Source organism: Halichoerus grypus, chromosome 14, assembly GCF_964656455.1.
Source record: "Halichoerus grypus chromosome 14, mHalGry1.hap1.1, whole genome shotgun sequence".
Lineage (NCBI taxonomy): Eukaryota > Metazoa > Chordata > Mammalia > Carnivora > Phocidae > Halichoerus > Halichoerus grypus.
The window spans coordinates 45,148,213-45,171,923 of NC_135725.1; the positions used below are offsets into that span (position 1 = coordinate 45,148,213).

General features: G+C 43.9%; 1 protein-coding gene across 2 annotated transcripts in view; it reads left to right on the forward strand.

Moving 5' to 3' along the window:
- The window catches only part of ADAMTSL1 (ADAMTS like 1), a 904,085-nt gene that overhangs the window by 826,595 nt on the left and 53,779 nt on the right, over window positions 1-23,711 (forward strand). For both annotated transcript variants that reach the window (XM_078061266.1, XM_078061267.1), the window contains 2 exons: window positions 4,251-4,430; window positions 9,894-10,028. In XM_078061266.1, the coding sequence (XP_077917392.1) occupies window positions 4,251-4,430; window positions 9,894-10,028 (315 nt within the window). The remainder of the gene's footprint in view (window positions 1-4,250; window positions 4,431-9,893; window positions 10,029-23,711) is intronic.

Here is a 23,711-nt window from a genome sequence, read left to right on the forward strand (position 1 = left end):
GCCTAGGAAAAAAAAAAAAGTCTCCCACAACCTGACCAGCTTCTCAACAAGAAGAGAGCTAATAAAGCCAGCACACATGGGTTCTAGAAATCCCTCCTCACAATAATCTTGGTGTTACAGCTCCAGCAGAAAGGTTCATTCTAGAGTAGAAAATAAGAATTTGATGATCCAGAAAGAGTAGCATATCTCTGGTGGTCTAGTGGTTAGGGTTCGGCGCTCTCAGAAAGAGTAGCGTAGCATTTCTGATCTTCTCTGAAGAGGCAGTTGGGTCCAGGGGCAGGCAGCGTGGTGCACAGGGTAAGGTGGGGATCCGTGGCATCAAATGGATGAGTGTGGATCTCCACCCTGCCATTTGTAGGTCACTGATTGGCCATGGGGTGAGGTGTAGGGAGAGACAGAGGCTATGTCCCCACGTAATCAGTCAGGGATTCAAACTAACATCACTTTAGGCAGATTTTTTCATCTCTTTGAACAATGTGATTATCTTTATAAAATGTTTGGCTTATAGCAAATGTTCACCAAGTGTTGTTTCTCCTCTCACATGTTCAGGATATTTTGCACAGTCCCTGACCGTCGTGCACTCCCTGTGTTCAGCTATTCTGAACGTTGGTCTTGGGCATGTGTATCTGGTACCTTTTCAAGGGACTCTGGCTTAAACAATGGCTGGTGATGTTCTCTTCAGGCTCATTATCATCTCTTGAGGGGGAAAAAAAAAAGGGAAAAAAGCTCTCTGAGGCCTCGTTAATGTTTCCTCTTCCTTTCTTCTATGTTTGAAAGATGTCAGAGTCAGTTGTGAAAGAGACTAAAGAGATTCTAAAGTATCTTTTTGGTGTCACCCTCTGCCTGAGGCCCACAGTCCCAGGCAGGAAGCCCCCAACATGTGCCACCAGACACAACTCCTCCATCAGCAAATTCTCGATGCAGGTCCATGCTGGAGTGAGCCTGACAGAGATTTGCTAATAAATATATTAAAGAACGAGTCCTACATAATTTCTCTCCCTTTGGCATAGCCATCACTTCTCTAAGGTTTTAGCTGTACAGGGACTGGAGGTAACCTCCTGCGACCCCTTGCTACCCTGAACGTTTGCATTTCTCCCATGAGCCCCCCACCCCCTACCCTACCTGGAGAATTCAGTCCTTTTGATAAGCACCTGTCTTATGCTGGCAAACACTCCGATTTCATGGGGGCGGGGGGGGGGGGGGCATGAGGCAGAGTGATTAAGGGAATGGAAGAGGCTTGGACCCACTTCCTGGGGAAGTGAGAAATGGCTCCAGGTCTCTCTCAGGGCCTGGGTTCTCTCCCTCTGCCTCTTGTTTCTCACCCCCCACACCCCCCAATTTCCTCTCTTCTCCTCCGTGTCTCTGCCTCTGGCTGTCGGGCAGGAGCACGGGCCCTTCCAGAGAAGGATGCACTGGGAGTAGCCGCGAGACTTGCTGCAGGATTGTCCATGTTGCAGAGATCCTCAGGAGTGTCGGCGCTGGAGACACACGCACCATTCCCATCAGCACAGTGGTGGAGAGCGTGTTCGCTCCCCCGTTGACTTCGTGGAACCGAGGGCCCATTTAGTCCAGCTCCCTTACTCTACCTGCCTTGCTCTAGAACAGTCTTAGGTCCTAGCGGGGATTGTGTGCTTGCTACCCACAGCGCTCTTCAAAAGAACATGCCACCCTACCCGCTGCATGTGAGCGCTTCGTAACAAGGGAAATACTGACAGAAAATTATTTGTAGGACCTTGATTCTCCTTGTGTCTTCAGGACAGAAATGGCAGGGAATGTTTTCTTTAGTTTACCTTTCGGAGGCTTTCTCTTGAATGCTGTGGATTTTTTTTTTTTTTTTTACGTAAAAACTAAGCTCAAGGTCCAAAGTCCAAGCTAGCATGGCTAGACATCATGATGCTCTTGCTCTCCCTAGTGGTGCTGCAATGAAAAATCAGCTTTTCTGCCCCTTACCTGCCTCTTCTGTCCAGGTATACTCTGAGGCCGGGCCAGCCTGGTCCTTGTCCTGCATTTGAGCATCAGGCATCATGAGGTATGCCTCTCCCGATGTGCCAAGCTTGCAGTATCTGAGTCTTTATCCCATTTCAGCAGCCCTGCCTCCTCCTTCCAGCCAGTTTGGTGATTCTTAGTGGTTTTCATTAAATTATTAGTAATTGGGAGAAAAGAGAAAACGAGAGAATCACTCCTCTAGTCCTTGTAATAGGGAGGAAGGCTCTACAGATTGGCCAGACACTTTGACCACCACCTTGGGGCACCGCTCCAGGCCCACCTGAGGCAGCTGAGCAGGCAGGATACCGGTGAATTCCCACGAGGCAGTTCATCATTGTTGAGGGAGTGTGAGACCACCTTCCCGCCTCCACCCCACTTCCTCCTGCTGGGAGCTCAGGAGCAGCAAGTGCCCAGGGGGCCATAATTAGGGCGGCCACTGAGCTGGGTGTTACAGAGTAGACTGCTGGCAGATTCTGTTCAGCAGATTCAAGGACAAGTAACAGGTACACAGGCAATCCCTTGAGGACGTCTGTGTCCTCACCACTAGGCTGCCCATTAAGGGCAACACTGTCCTTGCCCCAAATGCAGCATGTAGCCCCAACTCAGAAAAGCACAGGACAAAAGATCAAGCCCTTTGACTCTTCCTGGCTTTGACCCCCATCGACCGGGATTTGACATTATTAACATACCCTGGATATACACCCAAGAGCTCTGAGTAAACTTTTTGAACTGGGCCAGCAGGCTGAGTGGCGGGGAATGGAGCTTTCTGCTCCCCAGAGACCTGTGAATTGATGCCACAGATTTTCTGTCTCCCAACCCACTCCGAGCTCAGCCTCCTGCGGGGCCCCCTATGCAGCCTATCTCAGAAGGCTTGTCCTGGCCCGGGGCCTGCTTGCCAGCATGGCAACCACCAGGGAACTTCCTAAAGCACGACGGCTGCCCCCTTGTCTTAGCCTACTCAGGCTGCTATTACAAAATATCCATAGACGAGGTGGCTTAAATGTCCAAAATATATTTCTCATAGTACTGGAAGCTGAGAAGTCCAAGCTCAAGGCGCCAGCCCATGCAGGTCTGTTAAGAGCTCTTTTCCTGGATTGCAGACCTCCATCTTACCACGTCCTGACACGATGGAGGGAGAGAGGGCTCGCTCTCTGGTCTCTTCTTATAAGGGCACTAATCCCATCATGACAACCCCACTCCCCTAAACCTAATTCCCTCCAAATACTATCACATTGGAGGTGGTTAGAATGTAACAAAATATGAATTTGTGGAGAAACACATTCAATCAGTGACGCCCCTAAAGGACAGAGCCCAACTTCCAAAGGCAGGTACTCCATCCTAACTCATACACACCCTCCCCAACTCCCTCTCACAAACACGAATCTTGGACTGAAGAAAGAACAGAGTACTTTCTTTTTGTCTCTTTCTTTTGTCTCTTTCTCTGGGGTGCTATGGCCATAGCTCTGTGTTCTCTTGTTCTAAGAAAATACGTAGGATCCAAAAATTACAAGCGTGTTTTCCATGTATAGTGTCAGTTCTGGTAAGGTTCCAGCAGCTTTCTTTTGTCTGGTTCATACTAGACAAAATACTAATATTTTATAGCTTTTAACTTTTCACTGAAGTGTAGTATCTGTACAGAAAAGGAGACATATCATAAAGGTACCAAGCCCACCAAACCAGCCCTCGGGTCAGGAACCAGAGAATTACCCGCGACCGAGCCCTTTGTCCCCGCTTAGTCTCAATGCCTCCTTGTTTGTCCCTCCCTCTCACAGGAGCCACCACCCTGACTACTAACAGCGTAGACTGATATTATCAGGTTTGTTTGTCACTTACAGAAATGAGATCATCCAGGGTGTACTCTTTTGCGTCCAGCTTTTCTTACTTAATGTTTGTTTCATGTACTTGTCAATCATTCACTTTCACCGCTGTATAGATTTGGGGCTTATGTCTATCCCTGCTTTCACCCACAAAGTTTTGGGTACTTTCCTTCCATCTTGGCAAGTGCCCTTTACCAGCTGCCCACTTCCTGTTCTGTTAACTGGCCTCTCTCTTCCTGCCTCTTCAGTGTGAGCTTTAAAAGGCTAAAGCTCTCGAGACCACGGAGAGGTCGCAGGTATTATTTAGTTTGGCCAGAGGATGGTAGAAGACGCCCATGCAGATGCTTCCTGCAGAGTAGCCCCTGGGAGGGTCCACCAAGCGGTGGTAACTGCCTCCGGGGTCACCTGAGTGTGTTTTGCTGATGTGTTTATTTTTTTTCTTCCTAGGTGTGCCTGAAGCTGAAGTCACTTGGTTCAGGAATAAAAGCAAACTGGGCTCCCCTCCCCATGGGCACGAGGGCTCCTTGCTGCTCACAGACGTGTCCCCCTCGGATCAGGGCCTGTACTCCTGCAGGGCAGCCAATGTCCATGGAGAGCTGACTGAGAACACGCAGCTGCTGATCCTAGGTAAACACCTCGAGGCTGACCGTCTAGCCCACCCTCCCCCTCCCTTTATCCCTGATCCGTTTAATTACATAAAAGCAATATGCCTTCCCTTCCTCCCACCTTAGGGCCTTCCAGTAGAAAGAACACAGACTCGGGGGCCAGGCAGACATCATTTTGAATGCTGACTCTACTGTTTATTCAGTGTGTGACCTTGTGTGACCTTGGGCAACTCAGTTACCTTACTGAGCCTTAGATGCTGGTCTTGATGTGGATGCACGATGGGGATTGTCCATGTAGGGGGAGGCGGCTGTCAGCCAAGGCTCAAGAAGTAAAGAAGTTATTGTTAATTTCTTATGCATTAAGGACTTCTTTGAGCATCAAATGAAAACTATTGATGACCCCCTCCAGAAAAATTCATACATATAAAATTTTTCATAGAATTTCAGGAAGTTCATAGTCCAGCCTACCTAAAGTCCACATGGGTACCCCCGTGTCTTAGTCCTTTCAGGCTGCTAAAACAAAACACAAACTGGGCAGCTTATAATAACAGAAGTTTATGTCTCACACCTCTAGAGGCTGGAAGTCCAGGATCAGGATGCCAACATGGTCGGGTTCTGCTGAAGCCCCTTCTCTGGGTTAGACCACTGGCTTCTTGCTGTCTCCGCCCATGGCAGAAGGAACAAGCCAGCTCTCCAGGGTCTCGTGTATAAGGGCACTAACGGCCATTGTGAGGGCTCCGCCTCACCTCCCAAAGGCCCCGTCACCTAATACCATCACCTTGGGGGATTAGTACTTCACCTATGAATTTGAAGGGACACAGACACTCAGACTATAGTACCCCCAAATATAAGAACCCCTGACTAAAGAGTCTAACACAGTTCTTGGCATAACACAGATATTAGAAATAACAGCCACTGGGATACCATCTAATATTCACTGTTGCCCAGTGCTGGACTCTGCCATGTTGTGAACAATAATCCTTCCATCCCCTGGACTAGGGACCCTGGGCTTATCTGCCCCAGGGAGTCTGGAACTTGGTGGGATGCAGTAAAAAAGTTTGTTTTTGTCTTACCTTTTAAAAAAAAAAAAAAAACTCTATTCTGTTCCATTGATCTATGTGTCTGTTTTTGTGCCAGTACCATACTGTCTTGATGATGACAGCTTTGTAGTAGAGCTGGAAGTCCGGAATTGTGATGCCGCCAGCTTTGCTTTGCTTGTTCAACATTCCTCTGGCTATGCGGGGTCTTTTCTGGTTCCATACAAATTTTAGGATTATTTGTTCCATTTCTTTGGAAAAAGTGGATGGTATTTTGATAGGGACTGCATTGAATGTGTAGATTGTTCTAGGTAGCATTGACATCTTCACAATATTTGTTCTTCCAATCCACGAGCATGGAATGTTTTTCCATTTCTTTGTGTCTTCCTCAATTTCTTTCATGAGTATTTTATCGTTTTCTGAGTACAGATTCTTTGCCTCTCTGGTTAGATTTATTCCTAGGTATCTTATGGTTTTGGGTGCAATTGTAAATGGGATCGACTCCTTAATTTCTCTTTCTTCTGTCTTGTTGGTGTATAGGAATGCCACTGATTTCTGTGCATTGATTTGATATCCTGCCACTTTACTGAATTCCTGTATGAGTTCTAGCAGTTTTGGGGTGGAGTCTTTTGGGTTTTCCACATAAAGTATCATATCATCTGCAAAGAGTGAGAGTTTGACTTCTTCTTTGCCGATTTGGATGCCTTTTATTTCTTTTTGTTGTCTGATTGCTGTGGCTAGGACTTCTAGTACTATGTTGAATAGCAGTGGTGATAGTGGACATCCCTGCCATGTTCCTGACCTTAGGGGGAAAGCTCTCAGTTTTTCCCCATTGAGAATGATATTCGCTGTAGGTTTTTCATAGATGGCTTTTATGATATTGAGGTATGTACCCTCTATCCCTATACTCTGAAGAGTTTTGATCAAGGAAGGATGCTGTACTTTGTCAAATGTTTTTTCTGCATCTATTGAGAGGATCATATGGTTCTTGTTCTTTCTTTTATTAATGTATTGTATCACATTGATTTGTGGATGTTGAACCAACCTTGCAGCCCAGGGATAAATCCCACTTGGTTAGCCTGGTGATTGGCTATTAAAGAGGGCACGTTCTGCATGGAGCACTGGGTGTTACACGCAAACAATGAATCATGGAACACTACATCAAAAACTAATGATGTAATGTATGGTGATTAACATAACATAATAATAAAAAAAAAGAAAGTTAAAAAAAAAAAAAGCAATGATTAGAGCCCTCATGCTAGTCTTCTCACTAAGAGAAAGCTATCGTTCTAAGAAGAAAAGGAAACTATGAGAAGTATGAAGAATCACCCACCATACATACATACACACACATTCATATATTGGAGACCTCCTTGGGGAAAAATAATTAAACTTTATACTCATATTTCCATACCTCCAATTGCTGATAGACCAAAGCCTAGGGTCTCTAGCCCTTGCCCGCTCAGGTTTCAGAGAGGCCCCGGCGGGTTTCCCTCTCACCAGTGGCTGCATAAACCTCCAGTCATCTTAGAAAGCCACAGGAAGGCAGCTCCGTGACAGATGTCATTTGTTCTGTGTTGGGTTTCATCCGGCTGAGCTGCTTGCGAGTCTGGAGCCCGGGGCCCAGGCACGGTTGCCCCACACTGAGTTAACGGGGCTTCCTGTGGGCTTTTCCTCCCGAAATAAGCCTTGATTGTCACCTGCACTGACAGAGAAGAGCCTAGGATGCGTGGTTGCTACAGTAGCTATGCCAATGAAGGGCGTGTGTTCTGCCAGGCAGCTCTTGCAGCATTGCGACTGAAGACCAGTGTGACCGTGAACATGGAGCTGGATGAGTAGGACATCTTCCCATTTTAATCAAGCGTGATGGGGAAAGAAAAAAAAATCACTGTGTAGACTCTTAAGCGGAGGGCTTTTCTTGATCTGAAGCCTTGGTTTATTAATCCAAGTATTTTTAGTTGTATGGGTGGCTATGAACATAGAAATAATGTCTCTTTTTTTATTTTAATCAGCCAAAAATGGGGCTTAATTTTTAAACAAGGGATTTTGTGTATAAAACTGAGCTTTCAGGCCAAGCTCTGTGACTTAACCTGTAGCATGGAGACTTGATGTGTAATGTGACTTTCATTCATTTATTCCTGTGGCCGTTGAACGAATATTCATGACATATTGCCTCTAAGTTCCATCTCGAGCGTTGGGATAAATTTAAGAGGTGACCTCTGTCTTTGGAGAATTTACGGTTTCCCTCGGAAGATCAAATGGACATGCACCAAAGAAGAACAATATGATAAAAGTTCTAAGGGCATTAGGAGGGGCTGACATTTGGCCCAGGAAGATCTGATGGTTTTGAAGATGGGACATAACCTCCCTTTTTGACTTTTAGGAAATAAGCAAAGGTTTCTTGAGTTTAATATTCTTTTTTTAAAGATTTATTTATTTATTTATTTATTTATTTATTTATTTGAGAGAGAGAAAGCATGAGCAGGAAGGACAGAGGGAGGGAGAGAAACTCAAGCAGACTCCCCACTGAGCAGGGAGCCCAACACAGGGCTGGATCCCACGACCCCGAGATCATGACCTGAGCCAAAACCAAGAGCTGACTATTAACTGACTACACCACCCAGGCATCCCTTGAGTTTAATATTCTTGAGGGACTATTCAGTATTCAATTTCAATATCCTCAAGGGAATATTAAAAAATGGGTGATGGGCATTAAGGAAGGCACATGTTGGGATGACCACTGGGTCTTGTGTGTGGGTGGTAAATCACTGGATTCTGCTCCTGAAACCAGGGAGGCACTATATGTTAACTAACTTGAATTTAAATTTTAAAAATTAATTACTTAAGTTTAAAAAAATAAAAAAGATGGGAAGAAGAGACTCTAGGCTGGAGTAAACTACTACCATCAGTTCCTAAAATCCTGGTATTTCAGAGTAAAAAGAGATCTAGGAAATGATGAGTTTCCTCACCATTTTATAGACAAGGAAACTAAGGCTTAGAGGAATGAAGTGACTTGCCCAAGTTAGTGAATGACAGCCACAGCTCAAATAGAGCATTCCCGAACCCAAACATGGTGTTTTCACCTATACCATATAAAGAAGATTTTTAAATTATATATAACATATATAATGTCTTTATAATTTATATATAGAGATAGATACAGATATAAAAATCTCAAGCTCATCATTGTTTCCTGAATGCAATGGTTTTTTGCAGTCAAGGCAGAGTAGACAGAAGGCATATTTCTGAAGCGGACTCTGAAGCCATCATGACTTACTTGCCACCCTTAACAAGTATCTGACAAGGTGACAGGCACAAAATAGGCCCTCACTGAACACTGCTGAAATGACCCATCAGTTACAAAAGAAATACCCCTGCTTCTCTTCAGACTCCAACAAGTGCTCTAGAGAAAAAGATGGGAGTCCACCTTGGGAGACGTAGGAAGTGGGGAAACAGGATTCTGCTTCTTTTCTCGGAGAATCTTGAGTCCTCTCACCACCAGCTTCAATAGGTGCTCTCCTCTTTATTTGTCCAGTGGAAATGATAAGCCACTCTATTTCCCATTTGTGTCACTTTGGGCTCTGGTTAACTAGACCCCTGATGACTTCAGCCCTAACTCCTTCTAAGATTTTAAAGAACAAATCATCCCTGTCCTGCTTATCTGGTCCTACCTGGGCATAAAAATCCAGACCACAAAGCAAATTCACTTTATCAACTTCATAAATAAACCTTTTTCTTCATAGAAAATGTCACTGGTAGGCTTCTTTTAAATAATAAATTCCTGGGTCACCTGGATAGTGCAGTCAGTTAAGCATCTGACTCAATTTTGGCTCAGGTCATGATCTCAGGGTCGTGAGACTGAGCCCCGTGTCAGGCTCAGTGCTAGGTGTGGAGTCTGCTTAAGATTCTCTCTCTCCCTCCCCCTCTACCTTTCCCCCCCACACACACATGTGTGTGCACTCTCTCGCTCTCCCTCTAAGATAAAAAATTCCTGTGGTGATGTATCCATATCTGTGGGGACAGTAACAGAGTGCTCTAAAGGATACCGTAAGAGTTAAATGAAAAAAGGAATGAAAACTATTTAACACAGGACTTGGCATATAATAAATGCTGAAGAAGTGTTGGCTTTTTAAGAGTATTTTTATAATATAGTTTAATTTGCCTACACATTTATAGAGACCCAGTGGTACTGTGGTATAAAGTGGTATACAGTAAGGAACTCCTAAAATCAACATGCCTGATTCTTATTACTGACCTTACTGTTTTGGGCATCAAATACTAAGCTTGAAATTCTGACTCACCTTGATAGGTACACTTTCTCTGTGGGAAAAAAATGATGCTAAAAGGCAACCATAATGCCTGCCTTAAATACATGCCCATCTTCCCTTCCCCCTTTAATACAGCCTTTATGCTTTAACCTGCCTGACTCCCCATCTGCCTTCCCACAGATCCCCCCCAAGTCCCCACACAGTTGGAAGACATCAGGGCCTTGCTTTCAGCCACTGGACCGAACCTTCCTTCAGTGCTGACATCTCCTCTGGGAGCACAGCTGGTCCTGGATCCTGGGAATTCCGCTCTCCTTGGTGAGTCCAAATCTCTGGAACACTGGGCTGAAATCCAGGGCTGGACAGGATTTATGGATGGGTGACTGCGTGCAGGTGGGAGGGAGGCAGCAGGAGGGGTGGCCAACAGGAAATCACTAAATTGCCTACAGAATCCAGACTCACCAGTGGAAACTTGGCTGACTTTCCATGTGAGGTGAGTGCAGATCTTAGTCTGGACTCTAGCTTGTCTAGATTCCAACATGGCTCCTTTCTGAATCCTCTTGGGCTAATACCACAGTCAAGATCCTCTCAATCAGATTGACTCACTGAACAGTAAGTAAGTAAAAAGCAGAGTAGTAAAAATAGCTCCTATATCTCCTCTCCCCTTGCCAACCATACCCCAGTGTGCCGCCATGACCTCCTCATAACTAAACTAGAGCTATCATCAGCTTTCAAGAAGAAAAAGCTAGATAATTCTATTTAGGCTAGCCTTCTATAGGTAGGGCCTGAAACCAACCCAGATGGACTCCTCAAACAAGTGTTTAAATAACTTTACCAAGTATAGCTTCTCTGGCATCTGTCAATGGGAACCTTCACCAATTATTGCCCACATGGCTGGTGCCCTCTGGTAGCAGAGAGCTTTATGAGGGCATCCAGGCCCTGGACCCTTCACACCAGAATCATGGAGATGCCACAGGAACCTCTGTACTCCCGTTATGGCTTCTGGAGAGGGTCAAGTCAAGGTGGAAGAGAAGAATTATCTGCCTTCAAAAGCCTGGGGGGGAAAAAAAAAACAGGTCTACAAAATGGGGGAAATCACCATGCTAACTCTTTGTGGCCCCAAATGTTGCTAATGGTAACTAAAATTATTCCTTTGGCTCAAAGTTGCAAGTTTCTCTTTTCTCCTCCCCACCACCTAGCAAGGAGCAGGAGGCCAAAGGGTGCCTAGTCATACTGGCCATGTTGCTAAGTCAGACTTATCAACATGGCCACAGGGACTGGTATAGGATTACAAACAGAAAGATTACCTTCAGGTTTCATTATGATCTAAAATTAACAAAGAATGCTCATAGTGTATGAGCATATGGAAAAAGCCTATAATTTCTCTGTTTCTGATCTGATCCTAAAAATAAGACACATATAATGACAAGTAGCCCTATTCTGCTTCCCATAACTTACACAAGCTTGGCATTGAGTTTTTCCACATCATGTTAATCAGAATTCATGGAAGTTTCAAACTGCTTTCTTTTGGCTTATAAATGGTAAAAGTATTCCAAATTAAATGTGAGTATTGTAAACTTTTTTTTATTTTAGACTCATCACTATGAGAAATTGTCATAACTATTAATCATAGCCCAGTCACTAGCAGAGTATGCAGCAATGGTTTATTTTCAAGTTCAGTAACTCTTGGGTCACTCAGGTGCCATTCAGCATGCTGGAAAAATTAACCTGCTCATATTTTTCCGTGATAGTTTTACTTTCTTTCTCCCTATTCTGGAATAATATTTTGTCTCATTGTAGTCATAAGCAATAAGAATTTATTGTGCTTTATGTTGCTGCATTCCATCGCTAGTTTATAGTGCTCTGTTACCTTAGACTGGTATTTAACTCTAACAGTTGAGAGACACTGTAATACCCTAGTTCACATCCAGACTGTTCCATTTGAATGGGACAGCGAGTCAGTAACCATAAGTTCCCTGAACGTAACTGCTTAGGCAACATGGACTCTAGCGGTGAATGTTGATGCCTCGCCAGCATTGTGCTATGGGAAATAGAAATCAAACACATACACACACACACACACACACACACACACACACATATTTATGATGTGAATGTTTTAAATATTTGCCTAGACTCAGCTGACAGTAAATTTGGCAATCACATTCTAGAATTATTACATAAACACTTTTAAGAGATAATGTCTTACAGGGTTGGCAAACTATAGTCCCTGGGCCAAATCTAGGTCACTGCTTGTTTTTGTAAATAAAGTTTTATTGGCATGCAGCCATGCCCATTTATTTACCTATGTATTGTCTGTGACTTCTTTCATGCCATGATGGCAGAGTCAACTACTTGTGACAGAAACCATACGGCCCAGAAGCCTAAAGTATTTCCTTTCTAGTCCTTTACAGAAAATGTCTGCCAATCGCTGATCTAGTCCATCCACCTCATTATGTAGAAAGAACACCAAGGTCTATGGTGGTGATCACACATCTCTTGTTTCTGAGGAGGACCAGTCTTTGCACCGTACCACTCTGTCTTTTATGCTGTCACTAGGTTAGGTTTTCTCCATGAAGTAAAATAGCCTGAAAGAAAAAAGCAAGCCAACAAACCTGACTTATAGTAGGAGAAGTCTTTCTCAGGAAGGTCGGGAAAGAGAGGCCCTAGATTTTTGTCAAAATTAGATGACCTTGGGTGCTTCCAATAAGAAAACACATGATTATATGTGGCTTAAGAAAAGCAGTTCAATCTCTTTTCTCAGCCTATCTTATTTAGGTCCAGAACCTGTTAGGATGTCTCACAGAATATATCCATAGGGTTTGGTCCGCCCCCCTATATTTAGTCCCAAACTCTCCTTCATGAGCAAGCAAGCTGAAATGCCCAGGCAGAGGGACTCCTGACTTCTCTGCTGGAACCTCATGCCAAGCTAGTCTTATAGAGAGCCAAACAGCACAAACCTTTTCTCGTCCCTTGTGATTTACCAAGAGGAGAGAGATTCAGGCATTCAAACCTGGGTTTGCAGAGTAAAGTTTTCCCATGAAAGAAGCCATTGTGCCTGGCCCCTCTCCCCAGCCGGGGGCTCAAGGGTCGCAGCCAGCACACGCAGCAGCCTCTCAGCAGCATCAGCAGGCCCTCCAGGGCCCTGCATGGGAACAGTTCCACTTCTCAGAGCCCTTCCAGCCCTGGAGAAGCCAGGCAGTGAGGCCAAGGCCCACCCACGACAGCCAGGCGGTAGTGTTTTCCTTCTGACCACCGGAGACCAGCAGCCTGCACATTTTCTTCTCTATTCATTTGAAGACCTAAGAACTGCAGAGCATGGTTGGCCTAGATGCAGTTCCGACAAATCATACCACACCGATGAGGGAACTGTGGCTGGAATGTATGAGACCCAGATCTGGAGTTTAGGGTGCAGTTTATAGTCATTGTTCTCATGTAAACCCCTCAAAGTAGGAGGATATTTCAGAAAACAGTTGAATAAATATTAATGTTCAAAATTGAAAGCCTTGGTGAAGGGCCTAAGGAGGCAATATCTCAAAGATAGATCAGTTTGCTCATTGAATAAATATTTGTTGAGCGCCTAATATAGACACTATGCTGGGGTGGGGATACACAGTAAATACGACAGAAAAACCTAGCTCTCATTCATTCAGTCCAGAAAAATTTATTGAGCATTTACTAGGCATTAGGCACTGACCTAGATCTGAAGATACAGTGACACACAAGCAGATTAACATACCTGCCCTTGTTTGGCTTGAATTCCGGTACACACTTCAAGTCTGATGGGGAGAGTTATTCAAGTAAGAAGACTGTGATCAAAATAGTAACTACTGGTGCTCTGGGGACATATGGCAGAACAGCACCCTTGGCCTGAGCTTTAGGCAAGCTTTCTTGAGGAGATATTTGAGCTGAGATTAGAAGAGAGACTGGAAGCTATCCAAGTGAAGAGCGAGCATCCCAGACAGAGGAGATCCAGAGCATTCCAAGGCAGAGGAACCAGCAGAGGTTCTGAAGCAAGAAAGCCTAGAGCATTTAAGGAAGCGTCACAGCAGTAACTAAGGGGAGAATGGCCTAAGATGAAGGTAAAGAGAGAAGCAGGAGCAAGTTGCTGGCACTCTGTGAGCCCTGGTAAGACTTTCACACTTTGCACTAGTTGCAATGGGAAGTCTCTGAATGGTTTAAAAGCAAGAGAGAGACATCATCTGATTTGTGTATTAAAAGCCTGTTCTGGCTACTGAGCAGGGGATGGGTTCCAGGGAAGAGACTAGATAGAGTCCACCATTTAGGAAGTATTTCAGGTAAGAGATAACCATGGGTAAGAGTAGAGAGCTGGAGAGAATGGAAAGAAGTGAACAAATTCAGGGATCTGTAAGATGTAACACCGACAGGGCTTGGTAAGTAGGTTAACGTCAGGGGCCAATGGTCGTCCATACGATTCTCTGGAAAGCTCATGAACCTGCTATGTGCTGATGACACATTTCAGACCACTCAAGTCAACACATTGGAATAAAATGGAGAACTGCCTAGGTATACAACTGTAGAAAGCATTGTTAAAAGATAGTCAAAGATTTTGTTATTAAATTCTGGTTCATTTCCTTTACACACACCTGTCCAGTCTCCCTTAGATGCAGGGTCCTGTGCCCTCCCCCAGCATTGGAGCTCAGAAGCAGTAGGAGAGAGAGAAAAGTCAGTCATGTGTGAGAAAAAGCTCTAAAGAGTTGCAGAAAAAGCCAAAGGGAACAGGGAAGGAAGGACCCCTTTCTTTGGCGAAGGGAAAATCAGAGTGGGCTTCAGAGAGGAACTTTTTAACTCAGTCTTAAATGATGAGTAAAAGCATTCCAAGCACTGATGGAATAGACACTTACTGAGCAACTTCTATGTTCTGGGCACCATCGAAGGCACTGGGGATGCAACAGAGAACAAAATAAAAATCCCTTCTCTCATACAGCTTTCATTGTGCTATGAGAACTAGAAAGCAAACACAATGAAGTAAATGACATAGTATATTAGAAGGTATGGAAGGCATAGTATATTAGATAAGTGCTATGGAAAATAAAGCAGGGAAGGAAGGATGGATAGTGCCTGTGTGGGAACGAGGATGCAATTTTAAATTAGATTGGCAAGACAGGGCTCATCAAGAAAGTTATCTTTGAGCAAAGACTTGAACATGAACTGTTGAGCCTTGCATGTGTCTGGACGAAGAGAAGAAGGGAAGAGAGATAAGAGGAGGGGGGAGGGGAGGGGAGGGGAGGGGAGGCAGTGGAAGAGCCAGTGTGGAGTCCTTGAGGCAGGGACATGCCTAGTGTATTCAAGGGACAACAAAGAAGCTAGTGTAGTGGGGCAGGAATGGAGTCATTGGGGTTGTGTGTGGGAGAGAGAAGATCAGAGACGTAACAAGGCTGAGGGCAAATTGTGTAAGGCCTTGTAAATGGTCATGTTAAAATAGCAGTGAGAGAACTATAAATGCCCAAATTTATAAACAGACTCAATATCGCATTGAGCATCATGGGCTTTTCCAGGATTAGGCAGGGGCAGGCAGAAGTGATTTCTTTTATTGGAAACCATGTGGCCAACTGAATATTATATAGCTGACTCTAGTAAAAGAGAGGTTTATCAGGCTGGCTCTGGTACAAGCCAATATTGCTGACTTAATTTGACTCACATGTGCTGGGCACCTGCTACCTCTACCTGGCCCTGAGCTGGGCTTCTGCAGGCACGTGCCTGGCCATTTCCTTCATCTAGGAAGAGGTTCCCAATTGCACTAGAGTCCCCTGAGAAGTTTAAAAAAAGAAAAGTCCCCCCTGAGACCAATTAAGACAGAATCTCTGGGGGTGGGGGTACGCATCAGTACTTTTAAAAACTGATTCTCAGAGCTTGAATGGACTTTAAAAGTCACTTCCACATCCCTTTCTATTCATATAGAGGCTGGGGTGGGGAAATGGTAGGCTTTATCATTTAAAAAAAATTTAGCCTGGCTTTCAAGATTCCTTGCTATTCAGACATAGCCTCTATACGGATCTTTCTATCTTATTCCTATCACAAATGATTCCTCCATTCCAATCAAACTGTTCCCTAGTAATTGCCATGGCTTTGACCCTTTCTTGCCTGGAATACCCTCCTGTCCCTTCCTTTCTAGCTAAATCCGAAGTCTTCAAGGCACAGTCCAAGCCATTCTGTGAGGCCTTCTTGTAGTGCTTCAGCCTGAGCTGATCCCGCCTTGCTGACCTCCTGAGGCACCTACTCCAGACCAGGGTTGGGCAAACCTTTTCCATAAAGGACCAGATAGGAAGGAAACACTTTACACATTTAGGGCCACAAGGTACTTGTTGCAAGGACTCAACTCTGCAGTTGCCGAGTGGAACAGCCATGAACAATAAGAAACAAATGGGTGGAACTGTGGTCCAGTAACACTTAATTTACAGAAACAAGGCCGGGTTTGGCGCTCAGGCCATCGCTAGTCAACCCATGCTCTAGACCACTGATAGGACACCGAGCAGACCACCGTTTGTATGATTATTTTTTTTAAGATTTTATTTATTTATTTGACAGAGAGAGACACAGCAAGAGAGGGAACACAAGCAGGGGGAGTGGGAGAGGGAGAAGCAGGCTTCCCGCCGAGCAGGGAGCCTGATGTGGGGCTTGATCCCAGAATCCTGGGATCATGACCTGAGCTGAAGGCAGACGCTTAATGACTGAGCCACCCAGGCACCTCACCGTTTGTATTATTAAAGGTATCTCCCATCTATGTCATGTCTCCCAACTAGATTCTAGGTCCTGGGGAGAAAAGAGGCTGCATAAATATTCTCAGGTGAGGGGTACCTGGGTGGCTCAGTCGGTTAAGCATCCAACTCTTGATTTCGGCTCAGGTCATGATCTCAGGGTGGTGAGATTGAGCCCCGTATCGGGCTCTGCGCTGAGCGTGGGCCTGCTTAAGATTCTCTGCCTCTCACACGTACTGTCTCTCTCTCAAAAAATAAATAAATACTCTCAGGTGATTTAAAACAGGATTAGGTAGCAGGACCTTGGCTTAGAAAGTCTCTTGAGTCATTTCCATCTCATTTCTCCTATAATTAAAACTTTATCATCTGTTCCACATACTTCCACTCTCACCCCACCCTGTACACTTCCTGATTATTCTGATACAGATTGGATCGAGCACTTCCTGCACCCCATTAGGAGGCAATTCACACAGTAAAGGTCAGTCAGTACCCGCGGCCACACCTGTTGGGAAGCCACTTTTTCATGATTGTTCGGAAGACTAAGATCATCACTGCTTCCTCTCTAAAGATCATTGTGGGAACGGCAAGTTCTGATGGCCAACAGTTAGATAAAAATTAATGCACCATGGAGACCCATCCCATCAGAAATTGCAGACATGGCCAGAAAAGTGGTGCGGAGAAAAGGCAAAAAAAAAAAAAAAAAAGGAGAGGGCTAGCACACTTGATGGGGGAGAGGGAAAGAAGAGAAATTTATCCTGACCTTTTTTGAAGAGACATGAGTTGGCATCTGTTTTCTCATTTATATTGAAAACCTGAGGTTTTATGTCACAAGGAAAATGCTTTTGATTTCCTATAGCTTTGCCCACAAAAAGAATATACTTTGCTATTAAGAAGAAAGGTCGGCATTTGGTCGTTGTTTATGGCACCTGCTTATGCACATTTGTCTTTTCTTTTTAATAAAATCCAAAGGAGAGAAGAGAGACCCACGGGGCCTGCAAGAAGCTCTGTAGCACATATTACCATAAAACTAAATCAGGATTGCAGCGGGCATTTGTGAGGAAGCCACAGGAAGGAGGGCTGTGGTTCTTTAGATCGGAGTGAACATCCATAAATTTAAAAAGACACCAGAACATAAGTGACACTTAAAATAGTTGGACACAGAAAGCGAGGCAGTAAATCTCCCTGCCTAGCCACCGTCCCAAGCCACAGCAAGCATCCAGGCACGAGCTTATTTTAAGACTCCAAGTAGTCAGGAAATGGGGACCTTGAGAAACTTACACTTGCCCCTGCCCTTTGCTGGCACAAGGACACAATTCCCAGGCCCGCCTGCCCTCACTACCATGTTTAACGGGAATGACGTGAATGAGTCGGATGTCCCAGAAATAGACAGGTATTGAAAGTCCATCAGTGGGAAAGTGAGGAACTCTACGCTTTACCTAATAAATCCTTCCGCAGCCCTGCACTGGCTTTTGAAAATACACACTCCGGTTCCGTGCCTTCTTGCATCTGTGTGATGCTAGAGGCAGTTTTACGGCGGTCCCAGGGCCTGGGGGCAGATGGTGGAAGGGAAGACAGGATCATGACCTAAGGCCCCTGCCTCATTTGCACAATGGACGGGACAGTGCTGGTACCTCAGCTAGAAGACCTATTTCCAAATCCTCAGCATCTGCTTCCTCTATTATAAATAATTTGTCTTAGCCCGTTCGGGCTGCTATAACAAACAGTACAGAGTGGGTGGCTTATCAACAACAGAAATGCATTTCTCATAGTTCTGGAACTGGAAGGCCAGGTTTGTGGTGCCTGCACAGTCATATTCCGGTGAAGGCCCTCTTCCTGTTTCAAAGCCAGCACCTTCTTGCTGTGTCCTCACAATGTGGAAAGGGCTAGGGATCTTCATGCGGTCTCTTTTAGGAGAACACTAACCTTGCCATGAAGGTGCCACCTTATGATCTATACGCCTCCCTAGGGTCCTATGTCCTAATTCCATCACACCAAGCATTAGGATTTCAGCATATGAATCTGGTGGGAATTATGGGGGGGGGGCGGGCGGGGGGGAACACTAACATTCAGACCATAACAATAATGCCCATCTTGCAGAATTAATTATACTAAATGAGATATCATAAGCAACCTGCCCAGTTTAGTGCTTGGTACAAAGTGGTTGCTAATAGATGTTAATTTCCTGCCTCCATCCCTTACTTCCCTGTTGAATCTATGAACCAAGAAGTCTATTCTCTTCTTCACTGTGGTGTCTGGCACAAGTTCTTCCTTATAGGACCAGAACTTGTTGCCATTTTGAGTGTAAGTTACTGGCTAAAAAATCATTCAGGAGACAGGTGCCTTACTGAAGGGTTCATTCTACGCCAGGTGCTAGGTAGGAACAGAGAAGCATGATGTATGTGCCCCCTGACACCAAGGAACTTCTTACCTAGTTAGAAACCATCAGCACAGAAGGAAGAGTAAGAAAGCAATGTAAGTTGAGGAGGAAGAATAAACAGAGTACTGAATGCCAGCTCTGTGCATTTATAATAAAAGACCAAGGTTTCAGTTCTCTCCTGAAAGTTCTGTTCCCATTTCTCCATCTAAGGCCCATGCTCTTGTTGGGACCCTTCCCAGGCACATTAGAGTGGTTCGGAGTGCAGACTCTGGAGTCAGAAAGCCTGGCTCGGCCGTGTGGTAACAGCCTTACTACCCTGAACAAGTTCTGGAAGTTCTCTTTGCCTTTGACTGTAAAATGGAGGTAATAACTACATATACCTCCAGGGCTTTTGGAAGGAGTAAATGAGGTAATACATATAAAGTGCTTAGAATGGCGCTTTGGCACACAGTAAATGCTCAGCTAATGCTAGTCATTACTATCTTGGCAATACATGTTCTTGCCCCAGGCTTCCCCTTCTCAAAGTGGAGGAACCAGGAAACTTAAGGATGCCCTGGGGATACCATATTATATACTTGCGAGTTACTAAGAGAATAAATCTTAACAGGTCTTCCACAAAACAGAAATGGGAATTATGTGAGGAGATGGGGGTGTTAGCGATGGTGGTAATCATTTTGCTGTAAATAAGGGTGTCAAATAAACACATTGTACACCTTAAACTTACACAATGGGTATGTCAATTATATCTCAATAAAGTTGGAAAAGGGGGGAAAAAGGCCCCTTGGAGGCCAGGTCCTGAAGGCAGAGATAACCTACCTTTTCACTAACTTACCCATTTTATGCTATCTATATTTCCTTTATATATTTACCAATTAACATACTTTTTAGTCAAGTTCCCTTTGGCCATTTCAACCTCTCTCAGATAAATTAAGCAAGATAAAGGAAAAGGCTTTTGCCCACTACTGAACCAAAAAGATGAAAATGGCATGAACTTGGGAATAGGACTTGAACAATGGTCAAGTCACATAACCTTTATGAGTCTTCCTTTCTCCTTAGTAAAATGGGTTGCTAACCCATCTCTCAGGACTGATTTGAGAGTCAAATGAAATTAAATATGTAAAAACATTTTGTAAACTCTAAAGTACTCTATAAAACTTAGTTGTTGCCTTGATCCTGGGGCTAGAGGTGAGGATGGTAGTAAAGGTAGGATTTCTAGGACCCCAAGGAGAAGGCAAAGTCTCAGGGGAGATTCTGGACCACTTGTGAAGCCCCTTGCTTCCACCCAAGAGTAATTTCCTTATTGTTCCTCTTCACTGCATACTGGAATGTAGATTGCATTGTTGTTTTTTTAAGGGACCTGGGGAGAGGATGCTGACTCTCCTGGAGAGTGTTGCTCATAAACTACAGAGGACTCACAGCACCTGAGTTGACTTCATGGGGCAGTGGGACCTGAGCAGCACCATGGAGGATATATGGGATTAGACAAGCCAAGAAAGGAACATGGGTGTGAGTTAGGCATCCCTCGTGAGAGCAGAGGACAAGGTGCTGTTCCACAGCCGGCCTTGGCCCATGGAGTCCAGACGTCTGGACTCATTTTTTTGTGTGTGCAAACCAAATGAAATGGAATGGAGTCAAAACTCAGTCAGGATCTTGTCTCGAATCAGTCACCTATTGCCACGCGTAGAGGTTTGCAGTCTTGTATCTTTTCATGTGTTACGCCTGCTGTGTTCAGGAAACGTTTGGAAAAGCTGAGTTTGGCAAATATTATGGAAATCAAGTTTGTTTAACCTTTTACCAGAATTTGCTTCAGTTTCTTCTCTCTTTTGTGAGGCAGAACTACCACCCAGCTTCTGCTTCATAATACCTTTTTGTCTCCTACACTCCTTAACTTCTCCTTGTTGCCATGGGTGTTGGCCTTGACATTATAATTTGAGGGCTTCCTTAGACCTTAAGGCTCTTAGAGTTAAGAAAAAAAAAAAAAGGCGTCCATTTAATTGTCCTTTGCTCTTGAAAAGAAAACAAGAAGAAGGTACAGTTTTCTTCAGGGCATCAGTTTTAATATCCTTTTCTATGTCAAAAAAAGACTTTCCAGGTACGCAAGAAACTGGGAATGCTGGTTCCCTGTGAGGAGAGTAGGCAGGTAGCTGGAGAAGAGGCGGGAGGGGGAAGAGAGGGAGAATTTCACAGCATTCCATTTAGTTACACTTTAAATTTTGAATCACGTGTATGTATTAACTATTCAAGAATAAATGAATAAAATCTGGACTGGAAACCTAGCTTGATTCCACAAATATTTCTTACAACTCTACTATCTGCCAAGAATTACACATCTTGACTCAGCTATGGTCTGGGTCTCCCATTCTATGGATACATAGGACAAACAACTTGGGAAAACACCCTCCCATTTGCTGGTAGAAAGGGGAGCAGGGCAGGGAGCTGGAATCACATTTCAGCACCCTTAAAATCCCAGTGAGGTACACACTGGTAAAGTTGGGTTTTGATTTTGTTACAGCGTTTTCATGATCATTCTGGGAAGGACGTTTTGCCAGGATATCCCCATGCTAGGGTCGCAAGTAACATTCCTAAAAACAGAAGAAGATTTGCACCGTCCCTGAAAACCTATCCAGCTTAAAAAGGATTTTGTTGACCATCTGCTCTTCCCTAGGCACGAGAGCCTGTCAGAGCCAATCTTAGAAAGTGTATTCCAAAGGGAAAAAAGGATGATAATAGTTCTAGAAACATAACCTAGTAATATGTCTGTATCTATTTAAAAGTTCAAACTCTCTTTCATCATTCATCTTTAATACTTTATCTCTGAAAGGTATGTAGAAAGACAAGTTTCATTCCAAAAACATCATTCTGTCAAGAACCTTTTTATGTGAAAATCCATTATGATTATGGAATTCTCCATTTCTCTGTTGGTAGTGCCTGCTCAGAAATAATGAGCTCCCTGTAACTTTTGTTGCCAGGAGATAAGCCCAAAAACTCATTCAAGGCCCTTTCTGGAACGTGGCGGGGACCGCTGTATCTAATGTGTGACTCTTTGAAATGGTATCAAGAGAGATAAGCCAGCACACGCCTGTCTGTTGTCCTGCCAGCTTCCTGAGCCCAGAAAAAGAATTTAGGCCCTGAAGAAAATGACCACAGTGTTCCTCTATGAACAATAAAGACTGCCTCTTAATTCTTTTCCTTGTAATCCTGCTGTTCTCGACTTTAATGAACTTTCGCGGCATCTCGGATCCTTGCTCAAAGCCGTAATTCAGGGAGTGACTCATCACAGCTCTGAATGCATGTCCGGGACATAGAGAGGGCCTCAAGATTTGGGCAAAGATATTTCTTTGAGGCACACTGAAATCATTTGCAAGATGGTGTAGTTATGAAAGAAAAAATAGTATAAAAAGTTAAATTGGAGGTAAAATAAAACTTTTGTTAAGTCTTTACAGAGCTTTTTTTAATTTTATTTTATTGTTATGTTAATCACCATACATTACATCATTAGTTTTTGATGTACTGTTCCATGATTCATTAAGCTTTTAATATTTAATAAACCAAAAAACTCATCCTGTCCCATGACTTTTGAAGGATTTTCCCTCCCTTCTCCACCCATATTCCCCTTTGAAAATGTCTATTCTGCCCATTAAACACTATAGACAAATCAAAGCCTGGAACATAATAACTTTGTTTTATTCAAATGCTGCTGATGATTTTTTTTTCTCAGATCTTTAAAAATACTTAAAATCTGATTAAACATACGTGAAATGAAGCTCCAGCAACCCCATGTTCTGAGCCATCAGCAATTTTACTGCTTTGGGTGCTCATGTTTATCAAACCCCCAATCCTCCAAATCCTGAGGTCTTGGCAGATGGAGAAGGGTTTTCTCTCACACATGTTTTACTTCTTGATTTGGTATAAGAATTGCTTTTTTCATTACCATACTGTTATTTTGACATAATCTCAAGTTCACAAAAAACATTGGAAGTATAATACAAAGAACTTTTTCTAACCTGATCCAAATGAGTTGACAACACAATAGCCCATCACCCAGTGTGTATTCCCTTCAAGTTGTGCCAGTTGTCCCGAGAATGTCCTTAATAGCAAAAGAATCCATCCTGAATCCCACACTGCATTTAGCTTTCATGTCTATTCACGCTTCTTCAATCTGGAACCATTCCTCCGGCTTCCTTGACTTTCATGACCTTAACTGTTTTGAAGATTATGGGCCTGTTATTTTAAAATATGTTCCTCAATTTGGATTTGTCTCAGGCTTCCTCATGATTAGATTCAAGTTATGCATCTCTGGCCGAAACATCACAGAAATGATGCTGGACTCCTCTGGTTATACCCAATCACGTGATCACAATTGCCATCATACCATTATGGTTGATGTTAATTCCAATCACTTGATTAAGGTTCTATCTGCCAGGCTTTTTCATTCTAAAGTTTTCCTTTTTTCCCCTTATAGTATGTCTTTTGAAAAGAGATGCTTTGAGACTATGGTAAATATTCCACTCTTCATTTAACTTTGGATTTATTCATTGACTTATTTATATATCTGCTTGGACTCAGAGATTCCTATCTTGCTGAATGGGCTATAATCCATGGCTATCTTCTTTTCTGATGTAAGAAATTTCCCAAATTCATCCATTAGAGCTCCGTTTTTTTTATTATGTTATGTTAATCACCATACATTACATCTTTAGTATTTGATGTAGTGTTCCATGATTCATTATTTGCATATAACACCCAGTGCTCCATGCAGAACGTGCCCTCTTTAATACCCATCACCAGGATAACCCATCCTCCCACCCCCCTCCCCTCTAGAACCCTCAGTTTGTTTTTCAGAGTCCATCGGCTCTCATGGTTCGTCTCCCCCTCCGATTTCCCCCCCTTCATTCTTCCCCTCCT